General features: G+C 44.9%; 1 protein-coding gene across 21 annotated transcripts in view; it reads right to left on the bottom strand.

Annotated features, from left to right (window-relative positions):
* The window catches only part of FRMD3 (FERM domain containing 3), a 396,931-nt gene that overhangs the window by 75,870 nt on the left and 296,844 nt on the right, over positions 1–24,217 (bottom strand). For all 21 annotated transcript variants that reach the window (XM_055578891.1, XM_055578904.1, XM_055578895.1 and 18 more), the window contains 6 exons: positions 23,047–23,135; positions 19,901–19,964; positions 18,741–18,829; positions 9,581–9,655; positions 9,197–9,265; positions 2,946–3,070 (listed from right to left, as the gene is read on the bottom strand). In XM_055578891.1, the coding sequence (XP_055434866.1) occupies positions 2,946–3,070; positions 9,197–9,265; positions 9,581–9,655; positions 18,741–18,829; positions 19,901–19,964; positions 23,047–23,135 (511 nt within the window). The remainder of the gene's footprint in view (positions 1–2,945; positions 3,071–9,196; positions 9,266–9,580; positions 9,656–18,740; positions 18,830–19,900; positions 19,965–23,046; positions 23,136–24,217) is intronic.

The following is a 24,217-nucleotide window of genomic DNA, read 5'->3' on the forward strand; positions in this document are numbered from 1 at the left end:
AAGCCATGCCCGTGGGGCAACCCAAGATGGGCGGTCATGGTAGAGAGGTCTGACAGAAAGTGGCCCACTGGAGAAGGGAATGGCAAACCACTTCAGTATTCTTGTCTTGAGAACCCCATGAACAGTATGAAAGGCAAAAAGATAGGATACTGAAAGAGGAACTCCCCAGGTCGATAGGTGCCCAATATGCCACTGGAGATCAGTGGAGAAATAACTCCAGAAAGAATGAAGGGATGGAGCCAAAGCAAAAACAATACCCAGTTGTGGATGTGACTGGTGATAGAAGCAAGGTCCGATGCTGTAAAGAGCAATATTGCATAGGAACCTGGAATGTTAGGTCCATGAATCAAGGCAAATTGGAAGTGGTCAAACAGGAGACAGCAAGAGTGAACGTCGACATTCTAGGAATCAGCGAACTAAAATGGACTGGAATGGGTGCATTTAACTCAGATGACCATTATATCTACTACTGTGGGCAGGAATCCCTTAGAAGAAATGGAGTAGCCATCATGGTCAACAAGAGAGTCCGAAATGCAGTACTTGGATGCAATCTCAAAAATGACAGAATGAGCTCTGTTTGTTTCCAAGGCAAACCATTCAATATCACAGTAATCCAAGTCTGTCCCCCAACCAGTAATGCTGAAGAAGCTGAAGTTGAATGGTTCGATGAAGACCAGTTTTAGAACTAACACCCAAAAAAGATGTCCTTTTCATTATAGGGGACTGGAATGCAAAAGTAGGAAGTCAAGATACACCTGGAGTAACAGGCAAATTTGGCCTTAGAATATGGAATGAAGCAGGGCAAAGGTTAATAGAGTTTTGCCAAGAGAACGCACTGGTCATAGCAAACACCCTCTTCCAACAACACAAGAGAAGACTCTACACATGGACATCATCAGATGGTCAACACTGAAATCAGATTGATTATATTCTTTGCAGCCAAAGATGGAGAAGCTCTATACAGTTAGTAAAAACAAGACCGGGAGCTGACTGTGGCTCAGATCATGAACTCCTTATTGCCAAATTATAACAAATGGTTCTCGTTATTATCATGCTATGTCCAAGACGGGGATAGAGATGTCTCCGGACGCCACCATCCTTTGTATTTTGTACATTTTCCTTCACTCATGGAATTTGTGGCATCCATTTGCCCAGTCCTGCTTCCAACCCTGAAAATTCCTTTCAGGGAAAGAGTTACTAAAATCCCTTACACTTCAGTATGAATCAGTTGCTATGACCTCCTCCATGGATATTTGCTTGCCAGTTCAGTTCAGTTGCTCAGTCGTGTCCGACTCTTTGCGACCCCATGAACCGCAGCACGGCAGGCCTCCCTGTCCATCACCAACTCCCAGAGTTGACCCAAACCCATGTCCATCAAGTCAGTGATGCCATCCAACCATCTCATCCTCTGTCATCCCCTTCTCCTCCTGCCCTCCATCTTTCCCAGCATCAGGGTCTTTTCCAGTGAGTTAGCTCTTCACATCAGGTGGCCAAAGTATTGGAGGTTCAGCTTCAACATCAGTCCTTCCAATGAACTCTGAGGACTGATCTCCTTTAGGATGGACTGGGTGGATCTCCTTGCAGTCCAAGGGACTCTCAAGAGTCTTCTCCAACACCACAGTTCAAAAGCATCAATTCTTTGGCGCTCAGCCTTCTTCACAGTCCAACTCTCACATCCATACATGACCACTGGAAAAACCATAGCCTTGACTAGACGGACCTTTGTTGGCAAAGTAATGTCTCTGTTTTTTAATATGTTGTCTAGGTTGGTCATATGCCAAGTCATGTTCTTATTATTGGCTGAAGAATTTCCCCCTAAGGAAGGGACTCTTGAATTAAAACTGCAGGTGAAGCTCATCTCTTGGGGACAGAATGACCCGCCCTCTTGAAACTGCCCAGTATCCAGATTTTAAATGTCATCATAAAGTTAAGGAAAAGCCTGTTATGTTAGGGTTCATGGTTCTAATAATGTTATATGAATTTTTTAAAATTTACTTTGAAATTAATGAGAGTGAAATTTGCCTCACCAGGTGTGTGCAGCAAGCAGTGTGGTAAGATTCTTCCCTGAAGTAAGTAAAGCCCTTAAAAAAAAAAAAAAAACCTAGAAGCACGTATATTATATCATTTACAAATATAACAACTTTGGGGCTGAAATGGACCTTTATATTTTAGCTTGTATTAACACTGTCAGACAGGGCCCCGTGGAAAAGGCAGAAAGGGGATGACTAGTGTAGAGATATTTATGAAGAATTTTTTATAACCACAAATATAACTCTGATTATAGCCAAGAAAATGCCAGTATAACTTTATGGAAGGATGGAGATGGTAGCCATTAGCCATGTGTGGCTACTGAGGACTGGAAATCTAGCTAATATGGCTGAGGAGCTGAATTTTTTATTTTAAGTAATTTTAAGTTATTTTTAAATAGCTACACATGGGTGCTTGTATATGTGCTCAGTCACATCTGACTCTTTGTGGTCCCATGGACTGTAACTCACCGGGCTCCTCTGTCCATGGAACTTTCCAGGCAAGAATACTGGAGTGAGTTGCCATTTCCTACTCCAGAGGATCTTCCTGACCCAGGGATTGAACCTGTGTCTCCTGCATCTCCTGCATTGGCAGGCGGATTCTTTGCCACTAGCACCACCTGGGAAGCCACGCGTGGATAATGGCTACCATATTGGATACACGTCTAACACCACTACTTCTTTAACATGTAACTTTAGGAATGCTTTGTACCAGTGAACTCTCTCTGGGAGAAACTGATAGAACTCTCAGGATAACACAGCCTTCCAGATGTGAACAGTTTACTTACTAAAAACACAGTTTATGACTCACTTTGACCTCCGCCCCAACAAATTACCCAAGGTGCCCAGAATCGATGCTTCCCTCATTCCTCCAGGGTAAGTCTGCAATTGCCGGCCTTTGGAAAGAAGCGTACTTACCCTCACCTGGTGGAAGTTCCTCTTCCTGCTCGCTGGGGGAAGGCAGCAAGGGTTGCAGGGGCTCCATGTTAATGATGAGCTGCTTGTTCAAGGAGTGGGAGCTGCGGCTCTGGGAAATATTTGTTCTGAAAACAGATACAAGCCAGAGGGAACTGGTTTCCATCAGGAACACTGGCCCCTCCGTCTCAGTTGACTACCCAAGCCGGCCCATGCCTCTAGGCTCACACGGTGCATTAGGCCAGTGGTAAAGATGACACACAGCCCTTTTTATCCTTAAGGCCCTGACATGTCTTCTAATGTCCATGTGAGCCAATGCAACACAGTGAAAGAAAATATCTTTCCCCATATGTCCTCAGACTTGGACATGCTGTGCAACAAGACAAGGCATTGAAAAAAGACATGGGAATCAGAAATACACAAGAGAAGGTATCACCGAACTAGATATGCAGAAAAGTGAATGGAGGGCATGGCTCAAAGTAATTTAACAACCACCAAAACCCACAAAAACAAAAACTCTGCCCAGAAGATGGCACAGGCCATCTACAGCTGAGAGCTATTTTGGTGTTGCTGGATGTCCAACATCTACTATCGATATTTAATATTCCCACTCAAATTCACACCCTACTCACTAAGCAGCCACAGAATGCAGCTCCATTTTCTCCTTTTGAAAGGAGAACATGTATGTTGGTAGCTGCAACAGGGAGCAGATGGCAAGGAAACTGTGCAGGTTGTCTCATCAAAACTACTGGAGGACAGCCAGGCAGCCCATTTACACTGTCTGCCCTGACAAAGAGGTGGGTGCCTCTGCTGGGTGTTTCAGCACTCTTCCCATCTCCATATTTCCTGTCCAAACTAACACCAACCCATCCTTCAAAGATGATGTCAAATGCCTCCTTCTTGAAGCCCTCCTGGATTGCCTTCACCACTAACTCCCTCTCCCCCTTTCTTCTCACTCTAGTGTCCCTTCTTTCACAGCTCAAATTTGTTGTATTTGTTGCCCTGTAATTATTGGTGTACTAATCAGCCCCACCTTTTCTAAGGCAGAGACTGACCTATCCATTCTCATGTGCCTTTTAGCACTTCTCTTGCCATCTTGTTAAGGGGTGCTCAGTTTGAAACTGAAGTAAACTTAGCATTAAGTTGGCCTTTCAGACTGGCATGGGTGTTCTCCAGGCTAGTTGATGGGATTGCCTTAATAGCCTAGGCATTTCTGTTAGGCATCAGGGCCAGACAGAGAAGAAGCTGGTAGCATCTAGAGTTAAAAGCTGCCACTGGTTGAAAAGGAAATTTATAAGGACTTGCTTAACCATGGAGTTCTTGTCTTCATTATCTCATTCTACAATCCTTTATTTTGCAGCTGATATGTATGTATCATTCTGGGGAACCATGGTCCTCATCCTAAACTATTCACTCCTCAGAACCATGATTTTCAAACTTTTTGCACCAAGACTCACATTACAGAAATATATTTGATATCATCTCTGCACACACACCAGGCCAGGTGGCGCTAGTGGTTGAAGAACCTGCCTGCCAATGCAGAAGACATAACAGATGCAGGTTTGATCCCTGGGTTGGGAAGATTCCCTAGAGATGGGCATGGCAACCCCCTCCAGTATTCTTGCCTGGAGAATCCCATGGACAGAGGAGCCTGGTGGGCTACAGTCCATAGGGTCACAAAGAGTCAGACGCTACTGAAGCTACTTAGCACACATGCACGCTCTACACACACATACACACACAGATACAGGAAGACATAGCTAAAGTGTTTCTTGTGACAGCAGCAATCTTGCTATGTGTGAGACTCTATGTTTTACTTTCCATCCTACTTCATTTTGTTTAAAGCCCTGCTCTTGACCACTGTTTTCACTCCATGACTCCGTAGTGTGCTACAGCCACGACTCCTTCCGTGTGCTACACAGAAAAGCACACATCTCATGGGAGACAGCCAAGGGTCCAGGGGAGCAGCAGAAAGGGGCACCTGATCCTGCTGTGAGTGAGGGGAGAGCCAGGAAAGACCTTCCAGGGAAGCTAATGTCTGATAAGTCCTGGCAGGTGTAGTGGTCTATAGGAAAAGGAGGGGAAGCAGGGATTCCTCACAGGGGAAGAAAGGAAGGGAGGAGTAAGAGGGAGATTAAAATCACCAGGAGTGAAGGCTTCTTTTATTGTAGAAGGGTTCTTTTTTTTTCTTTTTTTGAGATTTTCATGGGATTTCTATCAGCCCTGTGGCTTTCATGATTGCAGTCTTAGTTCTGCAAAGCACATGCTGTGTGTGCAGACTAGTTTTCTGACCTCTGAAAAGCCCATTTTCCATTCTTGCACAAACTAATTCTGAATCATCCATCTCTGAACACGCATGCCAGCTGAACTGACAAAGGTTCTCCTCCTCCAGAAATCACACTGTAGATCACAACCAGGAGGGACCCACAGCGAGCCTTTAGGGAGGCTCTTCTTTTCCCTATCGGGTGAGTGTCTGTGCTGTGGCCCCCACTCTCAGAGGCCACCTGCCAGCAGACTCTGCCAAAGTGCCAGACCTGCTTTGCAGCCTACTCATGAGCATTCTCCATAGAACAGTTTCTGAGTGAAACTGCTGTAAGGATTCTATTGAGAAGAAAAGTTTCCTTCAGGAACTGAAAGTGTGTTCTAAGAGTGGCTTCAAAAAATGATGGCATAATATCGAGCAACAAATACAAGGTTTGTGGAGTTAAGGCCACCACTCCTTGGAACAAAAGGAAGTGCTGGCCTGTAAGCAAAAGCTCCATCTGAAGAGACTTCAATGTGAATGTGTCTTTCAGATTCTAGCATCCCATTTTTGGATGAGCAGTGATAATAATATCACCACCTCATTTTTATTGCACTTCATAATTTTAATGCCCATAAGAAAACTTAGAAGCTGGGGAGGGATACATGAATCTCATTGTATAGATGAACAAACTGATGATCTGAGACACTGACTTATGCAGGACATATACCACAGCAACAAAGCCAAGATAAGACCCATTCATGACTCCTCGCTTGTTGCTCATTTCAGGTACAAGTGCTGTTTTTGGGAATCCCTTGGTGGAGGCTCTATGCCCAGGTGGTTTAAGGAGTCGAATGTGAACTCTGAGCTACAGCCCTCTACTTCACTGGGCCCTGGAATGGGCAGGTAATTCTCACCAAGTAGCCAGCTGAGAGAGTTTCAGTTGAGGATCTTGTCATCAGCAAAGATCAGTGAGCTAACATGAGAGTGAGCATCTTCTCTTTTTGAAAAAACAGAAAAATCCCAAGACAGTGTTTTCAGTCTGCATCTGTTTCTCTATGTCACATACATATCAACAGAAGCAGAAGTCCAAGAACTGGCTACACTTTGAAAAGGAGAATCTCAAGAGAGAGAGAAGAAAGCTAAGTGAAGTCTTGTCATTGTTCTAGATGAGCAGAGCTCCTTGAGCACTGCCAGAGAAAGAGCTCACTACTATACTCTCACTTTTGACAGCCACTGCAAAGATGTCAAAACAATTCGAAAATATGATAATTGTTCCAGAGAAACAACTTCCTGCCCTGAAGCCAGCTACTGGGAAGGAACAAGAAGTAGCTGCTGAAAGTGGCACACGTCACCCTGGCTCCGACCACAGTGCTACTTCTTGGGAGGGCGAGGTCCCCAAGGCAGCACCACGGACAGATCTCAAGTCTCAGAAAATTAGAGGTAAAGCTGTCATCCCACACTCCCAGTGCATACATTCATTCAACAAATGTCTACTGACCTCCTACTTTGACCAAGCATTGTGTAAAGTGGTGGGTAAGATGGAGGTAACCAAGATAGACCCAAGCCTTGTCCTCCCAGAGCGTACTTTGGATCATTACTTTAAACAAGTTCTTCCTTGTGATGTCAGAGGTTTGAGAGATACTGCCAAAGAACTGAGGGCCAGAGAGGCCTCCTTTCACAAGCATGTGAGAGAAGGGAGTGGAAGAGTGAGAAAGAGATGCTAATCAGTGCTGAAAGGGCCTATAGAGCCTTGGTTCCAGTAATATTCTGGGAGATTTTAGGAGATTCTAGAAAAGAAAAACTATAAATTGAATTGATGGATGCCTCATTTCTCATCTGCCCTGGTGGCTCAGTCCACTCCAGGAAAAGCTTTTCACTAGGGTGAATCTGCACCCTCCACCACCTCCACCACCAGTAATCTAGAGTCTGGCTATTCAAAAGTGCAAACCATGAACTAGCCACATGGCCATCATCTGGGAGCACATTAGAAATGCCAGATTCAGGAATCAGAATCTGATTTTAACAGGAACCCTAGATGATCCCTGTGCAAGATACGATTTAAGAAGCCTTGATCTAGGAAGGCTTGATTCTCACAAATGATGCAAACGTAAATTTAAAACGTAAATGTTTTAAGATATTCTTTCCTGATCTCATTAACCCTCTGTAGACAGTAACTATGGGCTTTTGGAAAACCTTGCATGTTTGGAATAGGTCTTTCTGAAAGTATACTGTTAAAAACATCTTCCTACTCTGTGTTTGTGCCTTCAAGGGGGTTCCCCAGAATCGAGTATTTCTTTTAAGATCAAACACTCATGCTTTCAAGCTGGAAGAATAAAACCCAAGCTGAGCCCCTGAGGTAGGTTTGCCCCCCAGCTTCTAGGAGAAGGCAGGGGCTTTCTAGGCAGCAGATACTACAGAGAAAAGAGCACAGGACTCAGGGGCACAACACTGGAGTTCTAGGCTTACTTGTGCCACCAAAATATTTATGATCTCAGACAAATCACTTAACTTCTCCAAGACTCAAGTTCCCTTATCTGTAAAATAGAAACATTGAACCAGGTGATCCCTGAGGTCTTTCTAGACCAAAGAATCTGGAAACATTCCAATGATATGTCGTATTATTTCTTCTTTTTTTTGTTTCTGCTTCACTGAGTAACCACAATTGGAGGCAGAGGAGGAGCTATAAAAAGGCTATTTTAAAAAAAATGACCATTGTCATTAACAGGTTAACTCTAAGACTTTCACAGGCATTGCTCCAAGGGGTCCCAGCCGGGGCGCCCCTGATTACCTCGCTCTACAGTTTTCTCCTACTTTAAGAAGCAGGGGAGACTGCTTTGCAGGCTTGCATGTGACAGCTTCCCATTTGTTGTTCAGTCGCTAAGTTGTGTCTGACTCTTTGCGACCCCATGGACTGTAGCACTCCAGGCTTCCCTATCTCACAAAACGTGGTTCCCTGCAATGGCAAACCACTTCGATATTCTTGCCTTGAGAACACCATGAACAGTATGAAAAGCTTCCCACTGGATCATCCCAAACCAAGAACGAATTATTCTCTGTACACATCTGCACAAGATTTCATTCTGACTGCAGTTTTGTTCGCCTGTGTGGGTGCCCACGCTGGCTGGCTTAGCTACACTTCTGAGAGACTGTGGCCTCCTCTTGCCTGATGGCCCCAAGGACCAGGTGAGAGGTACCCAGCTCACTGGATCACCCTGGAGATAGAGGAGGCTGAGCAAAAAATCTGAGCCTAAGGGAGAATCCAAGTTCAAAGGTGGGGAAGGAAGGACTGGTGCCCAGCAGTGTGTGAAAACTTCCTAAAGAATATATCTTATGATGATCTTGCCTTCAAAAGGAGGAAAATCAGGATGACAATGTCCAGCTTTAGATATGGAGCATGCTTGAAGTTTAGGATGTATAATGATCTGTGTAAACTGTGGTGATAAGAGGTCCAGAATGGTTAAGAGAATATTATTCCTCAGAATTACATATATTGCCATGTTAACAGAGAAGCACACCCTTGTCCTGATAATGACTAAGTTCATTCCTCTGAGTGGCTTTGGGGAATTAAAGGTCTGATGAGTGATGGGCACCCTACCCCCTCATGTGAAATAGTCTAGGAGGAGTTGGGTCAGTGGGAACTGGTCACGAGTGATGAACAGATACAAGGGCAGAGAGCATTTCTAAGAGGACAGGATGACAGACTCAGTCAGGAGACAGCCCAGCTCAGCCACGCCTCACATACTTCCTGCTTGTTCACATAATACTCCAGGCCAAATCAGGGCAATGACTCCCTGCAGAGCCGGTAACTCAGAATGGAGCCCCGGGCAGACCTGTCTGAGTGGGACCTGGGGGATGATGGGAGTGCCTTGAACTGGGGCTGAAAACAACATAGGGCCAGGCAGCTAGTGCCCTTGCTCCCTTCATTATTCTAGTGGATTTGGCGAAGTCTGCCTTGAAACCCTCCTGTCCACCCAGAAACCTCCCAGAGCCCTGGGACCACCCTACTCACCTGTGCACCTCTGGGGGTTCTCTCTGGATTTTGGAGCTGGCTTCCACCACCTCTTTGGCAACTTTACCGCTGCAGAAAAGACAGAAACACAGCATCTGTGCACAGATGCTCAGAGTGGAAGGAGACGGGTGTGTGCACTTTTTTTTTTTAAACTTCACAGTGATCTGACCCAACTCTAAGAATCCATGCCTTCCACTCCTCCATGAAGGGATATCACTACAGAGTTTGAGAGATCCTGTGGGCATAAGAGATGAGTGGAAAGGGAGCCCCCAAACTGGGGTATGGGCCAAAGTGCACTGATTTACAAGTATCAATACCATATTCCAACATCCAAGGCTGTGCCCAGCCCCACCCCATCATCAAAGTGGAACCATAAGTACCCACCTATATCGAAATCTACTTCCTTTAAAAAATATCTTGCTGCTTGACACTGTCTTGATCTGACTGGATTTTGCATACCTGTAAGGAAAAGCAGAGCAGAGGTGGTATGCCACTGCAAAGTCCAAGCGGAACATGCTGTAACGTGTGGTAATCAGATATTTCTGACTGCCAAGAAAGAGATACGTTATACTGTTATCTCTCTCTCACACACACACTCATACTCACACACACACTCATACTCACACACACACACTCATACTCACACACACACACACCTGAAAGAAATGTTTTCACCCTGTATGTTGCAATCTGGTCTTTTCTATGTGATCTCTTTTCATTACTGTATACGCTGTTGGTGACCCACACATTTGGTATCATAATCTATTACCAGGTCATGATCTTCAAAAAGGACCAGGAAATATTGATGATCAGCAGGGATTCTTTCCCAGTTTCTGTTGCAGTGACAGGAAGAGAGTGGGCTCAGGCAGAGGGCATCATTACATTTTTTTGCTGGGCAGACTTTCTTGCCTGGAGCTCTGCAGCACTGCAGCAGAAAGCAGTTCCCTGGTGACACAGGTCACTCCCCATGTCACATAGAACTCACCTACTGTGTATTTTCTGGGAGATGGCACAGGGGCCTATGTCACCATGGACATGATCCCTGGTTTCTGAGTATTAACATGGGTTAAGTCACCATGACCCAGTGCCCTTTAAAAGAAACCACACCAGTCGATGACTAAGATACATGAGGAGCAGAAGCCCAGCCAAGCCCTGATTCAGCACCTCTGAGCCCTTCCCGTAAATACGAGCAAAACACCACCACTCTGAAAGAACAATTCAGAACATGGGCAGTCCAGAGGCCACACATGGGGCATTTGATTCCTGTGATACCTCAGGACACCTCAAAGTCAGTCACCTTGAGCCTGATGCAGTTAAACCCAACAAGTTAGAAAGAATGGGTCTACAGAGTTCAGGATCATTCTTAACTATTGATCATTACAAAATCTTAATAAAAAACAAACAGAACAATGAGCTGTATGGAATTCTGAGTAGAGACAATCACACAATGCGGGCTGTGTCTGGAAGCTTGGGTGAGGGCAGTGAGCCCCATCCCTGAGTCCATGAAGCCTGGGTTCAATCACTTAGCACTATTAACCAAGGGTCTCTTCTGCTCTATGCACCACAGAGCTCAAGGAAGACACAAACTTTGCATTCATGGAATGTAACGCCCAGAGGGAAATGGATATTCATCTAGAAACCCCACAAAGAAGAGAACAAAGGTAAATTACAAGCAGCGGCGCTATGAAGAAAAAGATGCAATGAGAGTATGGGGGTGGTGCTGATCTGATCTGGGGGCCACAGAAGGTGGCCTGAGGAAGAGATCTCTGAGCTGAGCTTCAGGGGAGGGAAGGTGTTAACACGGCGGGTGGTGGCTGTGTTCTAGGCAGAAGGCCCAGCAGGTGAAAGCCCAGACCCTGAGCACTGGGGGAACTAAGATGATCTGATATGCATTTTCCTGTGCTGTTATTGGAGAAGGCAATGGCACCCCACTCCAGTACTCTTGCCTGGAAAATCCCATGGATGGAGGAGCCTGGTAGGCTGCAGTCCATGGGGTCGCGAAGAGTTGGACACGACTGAGCGACTTCACTTTCACTTTTCACTTGCATGCATTGGAGAAGGAAATGGCAACCCACTCTAGTGTTCTTGCCTGGAGAATCCCAGGGACGGGGGAGCCTGGTGGGCTGCCGTCTATGGGGTCACACGGAGTCGGACACGACTGAAGCGACTTAGCAGCAGTACCAGTGCTGTTATTATGACTGTTTTACACAGTCTCACTCACACATTCTCCCCACTAATTTAGTAGGACCTGACCTCGAGCTGTCCTTGTTAAAGATTCGGTCTTTGTCCTCAAGACAATGTAAAGTCACAAAAAATACTCTTTTGCAAACCATCCGAACACACAGAGAAGAGTACTGGCTACAAAGGATGAATCCAGGGAGCAAGATGGGCAGGAGAGGGGGTCAAGCCCAGGGAGAGGGAATCCTGTCAAGGCAGGGCCCAGAGAAGACAGCACGGGAGCCCTAAAGATAAACAGAGCACATGAAATCCACACTGCAGAGGGGTCTAGATGCCTAGGACAGGCTGCTGGCCAAAGCCAGGCTACAGACCACATGCACTCAAGAGGAGAAATGGCCCAGCAAGCCTCACTAATGGAGTCAGCTTCGTTGTGCCTCCTCCCTTGAGGATGTGCCTGGTCTGGGCCTCTTTGCTACCCTACCCCCAATCTTAGCCCCAGAGAGTCACAGGCCTGGACACATTTCCCATCTCAGCAGAGTTGTTGCTCCCACGTATTCAGAGGTAGGAGGTGAAGAAACTTTTTAAAGCAGTTTCTGCTTTTTTACTGTTTTGTTGTTATTGCTCTAGGTTCCTAAGGATGCTCAGGGCAAGATCATCTGCTAAAAAAGCTTACTAGGAGTCCTAATGGCAGTTTTTGAAATTCAGACTCAACTCTGTACCCATTTTATGGAGGTGTGGCTAGCACAGCAATTCCATAGATGGGGGCTCGTCTAGGGAGCAGTGGGTGGTCTCTCGCCAGTTCAGCCTCAGCTCCTGCCCGTCCAAGTCCCATGCAGAGGCCACTGCCTCAGAACAGCCTCTTGGTGGGAGGCCTCACAGTGTTCCACTGCATCTACACAAACCCAAAACCCACCAAGTACGTCAAGGAAAACCGGCTAGAAGGCATGTTTCACAGAGAAAGCGAATAGCTGTCTGGTCAGGATGAGAGGAGTGAAAAAAGCGTTGGCTTCTTCTGACAGCTAAGTGCCCTTGATGGTTATTTGTGTGGTTTCACTGGCTCAGAGACACTCTATCAAGAGCATTACCACCAATCCCCTGCCCTCCCAAATGTTCAGGGAGATGCCTGATAATGTCTGGGCTGAGATCTTTTATGGAGTTTTAACAGGGGAATTTATTCTGAGAGCGTGAACCCCACAAAACCCCTGGGAATTGGGAAACAGACAGTGGGATGGAAGGAAATGAATGAAGGCAAGAGAAAGGTGGCTGGGTCACAGGACACGCATGCAGTTGTGCCCACCTTTGGCTGTATATCAGTAGACGCTGGAGCAGGGTTAGGAGTACCAGCTCCCAGGAGCCATCACTGGAGAGGCTCATTCAGTCCCTCTAGCTAGGGGCCCGGGGGTCTGTATTTTTATCAAACACTCCAAGGTCTTTCCAAGGCCACCTGCTTGCATCGGAGAACCTCGGGGTCCCCACATTCTCCTTGAATGACTCCCAGGTGGCCTTTTACCCCAAAACGCAGGAGCTCAGGATTCTTTCCTGCTTTTGGTCCTGTGACCTTTGTCAAGTCATGTAGCTTCTCTGAGCCTTAGTTTCTTTACAAATTTTTTAAAGAATGATGATATTAGAATACTTAATTCATAGTGTTCTGAGGAGGGTTAAATAAGAAGTGCTAAGTCACTTCAGTTGTGTCAGACTCTTTGCGACCCCATGGACTGTAGCCCACCAGGCTCTTCTCTGTCCATGGGATTTTCCCAGGCAAGAATACTGGAGTGGGTTGCCATATCCTACTCCAGGGGATCTTCCCAACCCAGGGACTGACCCACAGCTCTTTTGTCTACGGCATTGGCAGGTGGGCTCTTTACCACTAGTGCTACCTGGGAAGCCTTAAATGAGACGAAATGATCTGAAAACACCTATAGTACTCCTCGCTCATTATATGATACCCCCCTCCCTCTCTCCCTTCCCCTATCCCTGATATCACTCTCCAAACCTCTGCATTGCCTTCTCACTGTTGAGCTACCAAAGCCAATTCTCTAAGCTGTGGCCATACCCGGGAACCATGTCAAACACTCTGAAGGCAAATAAAAGAGCTTCAGGCTCCAGCTCTAGCTGACCCATTCCAGCTCTCTATTCCCAGGCTCTCCCATCCATGAGCCCAGAGCAAGCCTTCCTCCCAGTGTAGGCAAGGCGGGCACAGCCTAGTAGCAGTAGCAGTTCCCTCTCCTCTAGCCTCCTTTCTGGTCTTCCCTCTCCCCACTTCCAGCTCCAGCTACTCATCAAAACCTCAGCACAGAAGCACTGGCTATTCTCAAATCTCTGACCTCACAGGGAAATCCGGTCCCCAATTGACCAGCACCTGACTGGGTGACGCCCGTGTATTCACATGGTGACCTAGTCATTTCTCTCTTTTCTACTGTCACAACTCTCCCCCCACCCCAACCCCTAGAACTTTCAGGGCAGAGTCATTCTACCTAGAGACCCCCTCCCATGGTGTTATGGAGTTCTGTCCAGTCCTGACACTGAAAGTCTGATTTAAATGGGATACTGTTGTGAGATGTGCATACATACAGTGCCTGGAACAGACAAGGCATTCTCTGAGTATCAGTGTATCTGATGTACACACAGCACAGCTCTGAAGGAATATGCCCCCACTCACCCCTGCTTCCAGCTTCTCCTCTGGTACCTATTACTACAGGAGCTGAGGATGGAGGTCAGGTTAGGCACTGGGGAGACACTGGCTGGTGCTCTAAAGGCCACCTCTAGAACTAACAATATAATTTCCCTTTTCCCTGTGGTTTATAGCTTCTGGAGTAATCACTGTAATAACAATATATGTTATTACTGAGCCCTACTAGGCGCCACTCACCATCCAAAGCACACTGCATTCTCAGTTGCTCAGTCACGTCCGATTCTTTGCAACAGTATGGACTGAAGCCTGTCAGGCTGGATTCTCTGGCAATAATACTGTAGTGGGTTGCTATTTCCTCCTCCAGGGTACCTTCCCAACCCAGGGATAAATCCCCCATCTCCTGCATTGCAGGTGGATTCTTTACCGTTGAACCACCAAGGATGTGCTTAAATGCACTAATTTATTATTTAAAAAGCACTTTAAATACACTAATTTATTTCATCCTCACAGCTCTCTTATAGGAAGAAGCAACCCACATTCTTACATGAGGAAACAGGCACAGAAGGGTAAATTCACTTAACAACAGTCACATCATAGAAGCTGGAGGAACCAGGCTGCAAACCCAGGCTTTTCTGTATTTTTAAAATAATGTCTTGGCCATGCAGGTCCTCATACTTCAGAATGCATCAGAATCACTGGGTGGGCTTTTGAAAAATACAAGGTTCTGATTCAGTAAGTCCGAGTTGGAGCCAGGCCTTTATAACAAGTTCCCCAGAAATGCTGATGCTGGTCCAGGGACCCAAACTTTGAGAATCACAGGATTAGAGCATGAAACCCTAGGCTGCAGGCTTACCCTGTCTGGAAAAGGTATATTACAACTAACATCACAATCCTTCATCCCAGATTCTGAATTTTTAAAATAAAAGCTTTATTGAAATATAATTCACATAATGTTCATCCTTTTAGATTGTACACTTCAGTGGTTTTCAGTATCATTTACAAAGTTAGAGATTCATAAAAAAAAGTATTTTCATTACCCTCAAAAGAACCTCCCAATACCTATTAGAAGTCCCTTCCTTCTTTCACTCCTTAGCATCATGTTTTCAAGTTTCATCCCTGTTGTAGCAGGAATCAGTAGGTACTTCCTCCCTTTTATGGCTCAATAATATTCCATTGTATGGATATACCACTTTCCTTTATCCTTTCATCAGTTGATGGGCATCTGTTTTAACTGTGATGAAGAATGCTGCTACGAACACTCGTGTATACATTTTGGTGAGGACTCAGATTTCAAATTAATTGGGTCTCAGGTAGGGCCCATGTTGTTATTGTTTAAAAGTTCCCCCAGGTGATTCTAATGTGCAGTCAGGCTGAGGATCTCTGGTTTAGAACCTCATTACTCAAATGTGGGCCATACATCTGCAGCTCAGCATCACCACGGAGCTTATTAGACATCTGGACTCCTGGGCCCCACCCAGACCTACTGAACCAGAATCCACATTCTAACAGGATTTCTGGGTAACTCTCATGCTCACTGAAGTGTGAAAGGTGTCAGTTTAGGGAGATACTCTGGGTCCTTGACGACCAAGTGTAATACTGTTTCTTTGACAAAATGCACACTAACCCAGACAAGAAATTTATTAGGGACTACCTTTATGTCCTGCACAAAATTCTATAGAAAGCTGGGGATAGAGAGTGTCATTTGAGCTTCCACTGTGTCCCCAGTACCTAGCACTGTCTCAGCCTAAAGCAGGTGTGAGATAGATTCATCAGAAGAACCACCAGGGAGACACTGAATTCTTCAGGGAATCTAGTGTGCTTTCAGGGAATCAGTGTCAAGAAATGGCACATCCCAGTGCTCTGGGGGTGGCAGCACCCAGAACACATGGCAGGGAGGAAGCTCTCAGATGGTGACTGTCTAAGTCTGTGTTGGGGATCCCCAGGGGGTTGGAGCAGGAGGGAGAGTTTCTGTTTCTGGGCTCTGTTCCCAGGCAGCAGATCTCAGAGCCAGGGCTCTCAAACCTGATCGGTGGCCCCGGGCCAGCTGACAACTAGCAGCACATTCATGTGTTAAAAGCATACTGGGGAATTCTTGGCCATGGGGCCTCCCTGTTCTCATGACAGGTGAAGCGCAAAGGAGGAAACAAACCATTCCCAACCCAGGAAACAAGATCAGGGCTTTGTGACATGGATAAATCCAGAGTCTGCCATACAGAGTGAAGACAGAAGGAGAAAAACAAACAGCGCATATTAACGCATATGCATGAAATCTAGAAAAGTAGAACTGATGAACCTATCTCCAAGGCAGGAATAGAGATGCAAACATAGAGAACAGACTTGTGGCCAAGGAGAGGGTGGGACAAACAGAGAATCGCATTGACATATGTACACTACCGTGTGTCAAATAGGTAGCTAGTGGGAAGCTGCTGTGTGTATAGCAATGGAAGCTCAGCTTGGTGCTCTGCAATGATCTAGAGGGGTGGGACGGGGGGTGACTCAAAAGGGGGTGACTCAAGAGGGGGGTGTGTGTGTGTGTGTATGTATATAGCTGATTCATGTTGTGCAGCAGAAACTAACAATATTGTAAAGAAATTATACTCCAATTAAAAAAAAAAAAAAGATCAGCGCCTTGCTCTGCTGGCCCAGACCATGAAGGCCAAAACCATGATCAGCTGGAAGCAGGGCCAGGAAAGGAAGCAGGCAGTGGAGGAAGCTCTGAGCTTCACAGAGCCAGAGCCCTTCAGAAGCAAAGGGACTGGGCTCTGCAACCAACTGGCACTCAGAAAACCTTCCCCATTCACGGAGCAGGGAGTCATCATAGTCATAGCAGCAGCTACCACTTCTTGATGGTCAGTGTGCCTGGCAGGACTAGACACTGCAGGGCAGGGATTACCAATTGAATTTTACAGATGAAAAATAAAGATAAGGCTCAAAGTGTTCATTGTTTTGTTTCAGGTCACACGACTAGTAAGCAACAGAATCAAGGTTCAAACCCAAGTCTGTTGGCCTCCAAAGCCCACTATTCTTAACATGAGGCCACAGTGATACAAGCAAATCATATCTGAGTCCCAGCTCCCTCCTTTCAACAGATGAGCTAGATGTGGCCAGCCACTGGTTCAAGGTCACACTGCTGGGTCAGGATAAGCTATATCTTTCCTCTTTCTTAAGGAACAGGGATAATTATGGGTGGAACACAATGTTTGGGCAAATCTCAGGTCAGGATAAATATTAGGGTTAGAAGTCTCAATGGAAGAGATGGGGTAGCCTGGCAGAGGTGTTGATGCAAGGACCCAGTCAACTCTGTATGGTGCCACCTGTTCTCACAGTTACACTCCTTTGGTCTTCTGAAGCTTCTACAGATGACTGGAAGTGATATCTTTGATATGCCTACTTGGCCCATTCAATGATAGTATTGTCAGACTACTTTGTTAGCTGCCAGATAATAAGCATACTCCAAATGCCCCAAATGGATTCCTTTGATTGTGGGTTTTCCCCCTTTCTCTCCCCTCTTTTCAATTGTGTTTTTACATTTATTTTACTCAACAGAAACAGCACAGCTTCTCTATTTTTATCTTTTTTTACATAGGCTTTGTCTACACTTTCTGTGTAAGGAAGAGAGTTCTGTGGCTTAAAGGGGGTTTGAAAAACACTGTTTCAGCCTTTGTTCTCCTGAAGGCCCTTGTGAGCCAAAGCCCAGGATGATCAGAGATTCAGCAGTTTCAGGTGAGTCTAATAGGTAAGACTATTTAGGTGTAGGGGGGCAGGGTGGCAGAGTGGAACAAAATCCACCTGGATGAACTCCAGGGGTGAGTGGTGCTGATAACCCAGGCAGGGCTCGCTAGGCTCCTGACTGCATCCATCACCACTGCTCTTCCAACCAGTAATGATCTCAAAGAGGAGAAGCTAGAACTTATGGAAAAATCCTAAATTTGAACCTTTTTTGAAACCTGAGAGTTTTTTGGATGGTTTCTGAAATTGTGTGCAGCACTGACTTTCTATGATCCTAGAAGACCCTGACGGCATTCTACCTACAAACCTTTGGCTCTCATCTCTAAACACTGAAGCCTTCTTACCAGGAATATGTGTGACTCTCTGCCTAAGGCTTCTTTTTCTGTTGTTGAGAGCACATACAACCCAAGCTCAGAGTAAGCCAGAAGCGCTAGAGAATATTAATTCTGCCCTCGTTAGTGTCATTAAACTAAAATGAATGGGGAATTGGTAGATAAACAGACCAACCTCTTTGCCAGTCAGTGGGAGAACTTTGAGGCACATTATGCAGTCTGCTAGGATTCCCCAGCAGACACAGCTGAGTCCAGTGGCTCACAGTAGTGACTACTCAATATCATGCCCTGTATTTCTTGCTTCCCTTCTCCCTCCTCCACTCCCCTATTGGTACATTCAGTAACCACACCCCCATTTGCCCTAAGCTCTTCCCAAGGTCTGCTTCTAAGTCGGGCACCAAAAAACAGATTCTGTGACATGTTGAATGGAAACAACAATGCCCCTCCCCCCCAAAATCCCATAGCAATTAGGAAACACCCAGTATAAAGTTCAAGACATGGTCAGGCCAACAGTGGTTGGGAGTCACTCTGAACAATGCAGCAAATTTATAACTCACTTAAATATAATAAAAAGGACTATATTAAAAGAAATGAATATGTAGCTGTTTACAAAACATAAAGGACTCCAGAAGTGCTTTTCAAACCTATGATTAAATGAATAAAAGTGACTTACTTATAAAAGGCCTGGTTCTCCACCCCACACTTCCAAAGATGCTTGCAGGCAGCTGGTGTTGAAGTATGAAATGCCAACACGGCTTTTTTCTAATAAAATATAACAAAACAATTAAGGGCACGTTAAACACAGTCTAAGTTTTTCATATTTTTCTTTTAAGAATTTACCTATTTGTATCCCACCACCTACCAAACAGAATTGAAGTAACTTATGCATTACTAAGTACTTAGAAGATGCTAAAATCATATTCCCCCTTCCCTCACCCTTGGCAGATATTACTAATCTCTCCAGGTCCTGTTTTGGATAAAGAACAGCTTCATAATCTTTCTCAACACTCCAGGCATCACCTACCTCTCAATCAGACTTGGATGAATTTAAAAATTTACTCACCATTCTTGAATATCTAGTGCTTAAACACTAGGCTCAAGAAAATCAAGAAACTTGCAGACTGAGCTCTGAGGCTTTTCAGTAATGGCCTCCTCCCAAATGATAAACCCAACCTACATGTGGTAACTCCTTGATTTTAAGATTCCCAAGACTTATACTTTTTATAAAACTCTAATCAACACTGGTTGATGTCTATCTTTAAGTATTATTAATTCATTTCCTAATTTTGTATTCTGGCAATTGATAGGTAGGGAGAAGAGCCATTAGCTATTTCTCAAGTCAGTGAAAGTTAAAGTGTTAGTAGCTCAGTCATGTCTGACTCTTCGTGGGCTACAGTCCCCATTGACTGTAGCCCACCAGGCTCTTCTGTCCGTGGAATTCTTCAGGCAAGAATACTGAAATGGGTTGTCATTCCCTTCTCCAGGGGATCTTTCCGACTCAGGGATCAAACCCTGTGTCTCCTGCGTTGCAGGTGTATTCTTTACCATCTGAGGCATCAGAAAGCCCAAGTCTATCACAACCTAGTTTTTACACAGGGGTACATGCTCAGCATTGTTCACTGGATTAATTCTTAAATGTGTAAACCTGGTGTTATTTACTTCTAAATTTCTGGTATCATCACAAACTTTAACATCATGGTCTTTGGGGGCTCCATTACTACAGGCACATGTCATACCTGAAACTTTCTCATGCACAGGCACACCTGCACACACGCATGTACAAACACATGCATGCACACCCAACAACAGACAGGTAGAAAAGCAGTTTCTGACCTCCTTCTGGGTGCCAATCACATAAAATGTCTTCCCTTCAAACTTCAATTTGCAGACATCTGGCCTAAGAAAAGAAAATCTCTTTGGGTGAGAAGAAAAACAAAAAGTGGCAGCTAATTAAGGTACCCGCTTTCCCATAGGAATCCATCTGACTCACAAATGCCAAGCAGACAGCAATGAAACAAGATATTATCTTATCATTGCTGGAGGCCAAATGAGCAGGGAAGAGCCCCCAAGTGAATTCTACAGCAATTTTCTTCCCAAGAGAGGATCCGTAGGCAGCTCAGAATTGTTTGTTTTATTTTTTACAGTTAAGCTGCACCTTTCTTCCAAGGAACTCTAGCAGTTTCACGAATATTAATGACCAAAACAATATTAATTGGCCAACCCACTTTGTGAGGTAGGAAGTATGTAATAGTTATTTCAGATTTGGTTAATGAAACCATATGGATTCACAATATCTGTATCCTTTCACATCCATCTCCAAGACATGCACCACATTGCAAAATTCTCATTTCTGCCCTCCCTGTTTATAAATGAACCATTTTGTTAGATAATGAAATGCTCAAAACTATAAGGATACCTCGAGGAACTATAGTCAAAAGACTTGAGGCTTCATTTAAAGGAGATGCTCAGTTAAAATCTACCTGAAATGTAGACCTAAGGTTACCTCCTTGTTAAGAAGATAAGTGTAAAGAGAGGAGGGAATTCTATTTTTATTCCTTTGATCTAATTCCTAGGACAGTGATATGTGCCCCTGTGCTTTTCCTGGGGAAAAAGAACAGTGAGGTCATATTAAGCTGTGGTGAGGATTTGCAAGAGGGATAAAGTTCAGTGGATGTTCAAAACAAAACAACACTAGGTTTAACGTGGGAAGAAAATTTATTTTAGTAACATGTACATGGCTGTTACAAATGTGTTCCTAAGCCACGGCTGGAAGAGATGGGGATGACAACATCCCACCAGAAATACCAAGATTTAGAACCTAGAAACAAAAGATGTGGGGACTGTCCATCTCAACTCTTCAGTGGACCCGGGAAGAAACTAAAGCTCCAAGGGGAGAAACTTGCAATCAATATGCACAGGTCTAACCCATGGACTCCAGAGTTGAGTAGTACCTAAGGATCAAACACCCTGCAGGACCCTCAAGCCTTTTGTAATTGTAGGAGAGAATGGGGGAAGCCCTGCCCATGCTCCCTAAAGTCAGAAAATCCCTAGGGAACTTATTCTGGAATGGAGTGAAGGGTGGTTAACATCAGAGCTTCTTTACAAATACTGAAGACACAGAGAAGAAAGTAGGTAACCCACCATGCTATGTATTTATAAAACATCCTAGTTCACAAATCAAGTCACTTTCACACACACTATTTCATTTCCTTCTCCCCCATCTCCTTTCTTTCCTGAAAAGTAGTTGGATATAATGAATGCTGATTTTATGAACGAGTACATTGAGACTCAGACAGTTAAGTGATTTATTAGAGACACACGAAAGTTTGAGAATGCTCATTCTGGAGGAAGAGAGTATGTGGGCACAGATGCGAACTGACAGTATGACATGAATAAAGGCAATGACAGAGTAGGTAGGGAAGATATTTAGGCAAATTAGGGTTCTTAGGAAGAGAAGGCTGATCATAAAAACAGAGCAGAAAGTGTAGGAAGCAAAGTGGACATGAGCTGGTTGATTCTATTCTTGTAGAGAAGGTTTGAAGGGAAGGCAGGTGCTCAGAGAAGAGTGCCAAGAAGCGATGGAGTGGACGGGGACTTGATAAAAAGGTGCTGGAAGAAATCCTGATGTTAAAAGAACCATGAAATGGAGGTTCAGATAAGCATGAGAGAGCATTTTCAATCCAGGACTGAGGGTGGATGCCCAGAGGCCCATCAAAAACTTCCGACCCCTAGGGCTCAAGCCAAGAGAGTGAGTCTACCACCCAGAGAGACCAGGTGACAAATCTGTCAAGGACCATCAGAGAGGGAACGAAATCAAGCTGAAGCTATGAGCAAGACTAAGCCCTTACAATATTCCAATACACACAAAGTGTTCAGCTTTCTTCACTCTTTGTGTTTTAAAGTACAGTCAAGTCCAATTTTTTTTATTTGTCTTTCTTTTTATTTTTTTAAAATTTTTTATTGGAGTATAGTTATTTAACAATGTTGTGTTAGTTTCTGCAGACTTCTTCACTCTTTACCAAAACTATTTTGTTCCCTGATTGGACATAGTGGGCACTGCTGGTCCATTCTCCCACGTCCTTACTGACAGAAACCATACTTTATTCTTCCTCTAGATCAAGTGTTCATATAGATGATGTCTCCCCAAGAGGATGAATCTTGATTTGACCAACCTCATCACAGAATTCTACTTCTTGGAAGGATTGGTTTAAGGAGGCACATATGACCCACCCTGCCCAATTACATACACAGGAAGTCTCTTACAGAGCTTCTGAAAAAGCTATCCTTGTCTTCACAGGAGACACATGCAAAGGGTTATTCTCCTTGAGGGTGTTGCCATGGGAAGATCTGACAACTGAAGTTGCATGCATGGCCATTTTACCTGGGGACAAAAGCTACCACCCTGCGGCTGCAGAGAAGAAAATGCAAAGGCGCAAGTCCTTCATGATGCTGCCAGGTAGCTAAGTTAAAGGACCATGGGGCTGCCAGACCCCTGGAACTTTTTCTGTCCTCTTATCTGTAAGCCACTGTGAGCAGACATTCCTGTTCCTTTGAGGCAAAATCATCTTCACTGATGCTTTTGGATTACAGAGGGGTGGGTCTGCAGCAACAATTCAACAGAAGAGAATGAAAAGAAGTGACAGAAATAGAGGGGGTCCTTGTTGTCTGCGGGAACTTGCACCCTAACCCTGCCCTGAGGCACCCTGTGGTCACCCTTGGTATTTCTTCACCAGGAATCCTGGACACCTTCCCTTTGGAGGCAGAGCCTCTGAGCCTGGGACACACTCCAGGTCTCCTGAGGTCTAGGGAAATCAAGACTGAACTTCATTTATAGATGAATAATCTCTTTGTAAGAAGCTCCAAGGCAGGGAAATGGATCTTAGGCATTCTACCTAGCAGTTCCAAATAGAAAGTCAAAGACTGGGAAAGAAAAACAAGATTAAGAAAAAACAAGAATTATTTTCCAAAGAAGTACTCACCACTTTAACAAATGGATTCTCTTATTTCCCTGGAATACCACAAAGCCTGCAGCGGTGAATCCTAAAAATGTTGTTGTGCCTGTTGAATCCTGAAAAAAAAAAAAAAACCAGAAATAAGAACATATTCAATTAAGGAATATCAAATAAAGGGTAAATTATATGCTTATTCATCCTCAGTCTGGGTGAATTTTAGGTTAAGTACAATGATCATAGCCATAAACTAAGTTTCTAAGATGGGACTTCCAAGGATAGTACCTCTAAAATGTGGGTGAGGGCCAGGAATGTGTAGCTTTTCTATTTGAGGAGTGGACCTCTGCCTCCCCAGAAACCTCCTGGGAAAATACAGGTTAGTCCCAAACCACTAGTCTACTTCCAAGTGTCTTATGGGACTACCTGAGTTGTCAGATCCACCATGTCAATAGGAAAACTGTTCTTGGTTGTCATTAGCCCTGAAACCAAAGCCCTGAGCATCTAAACTAACTAGTCAACCCCATATGGGATTTCTGGTAATGTAAAAATAAAGATATGCCTGGAAATGCCTCCTTTGATTCCAGCCTCCAGCAGGAAAACTAAGCATGGATAAACTAAGGCAAAGGAACAACAATGATAACAACAAAACTCAAGTCAGTCTCCAGGTAATAAATAAAACAGACAGAGAGGCTCAGATTTGTGGATAAAATCTAATTCATGAAGTGGAATAATCTAATTTATACCATTAGCAGGAAGAGACATCTGGCAAATACTCTAAAATAATCATGTGGGCAGAGGCAGAAGATGCACATACCACTGTCAACCAGCCTGCCAGCTCTCTGCACAGGCTACACCTTCACATCCCCATGGGACTGGACAACAGGGGATGATGGGGCTCCTCAGGCCCTTCTAAGGTCCAGCCTGAGCTGTGAGCTCTAGTACTGGGGACTTCAGTGAATACCATTAGCTGGTCCCACCTGGGTAAAGAAATGTCCTGCTGCTGCTGCTGCTAAGTCGCTTCAGTCGTGTCCGACTCTGTGCGACCCCATAGACGGCAGCCCACCAGGTTCCCCTGTCCCTGGGATTCTCCAGGCAAGAACACTGGAGTGGGTTGCCATTTCCTTCTCCAATGCATGAAAGTGAAAAGTGAAAGTGAAGCCACTCAGTCGTGTCCAATTCTTCGCAACCCCATGGACTGCAG

Source organism: Bubalus kerabau, chromosome 4, assembly GCF_029407905.1.
Source record: "Bubalus kerabau isolate K-KA32 ecotype Philippines breed swamp buffalo chromosome 4, PCC_UOA_SB_1v2, whole genome shotgun sequence".
In the NCBI taxonomy this organism is placed as follows: domain Eukaryota; kingdom Metazoa; phylum Chordata; class Mammalia; order Artiodactyla; family Bovidae; genus Bubalus; species Bubalus kerabau.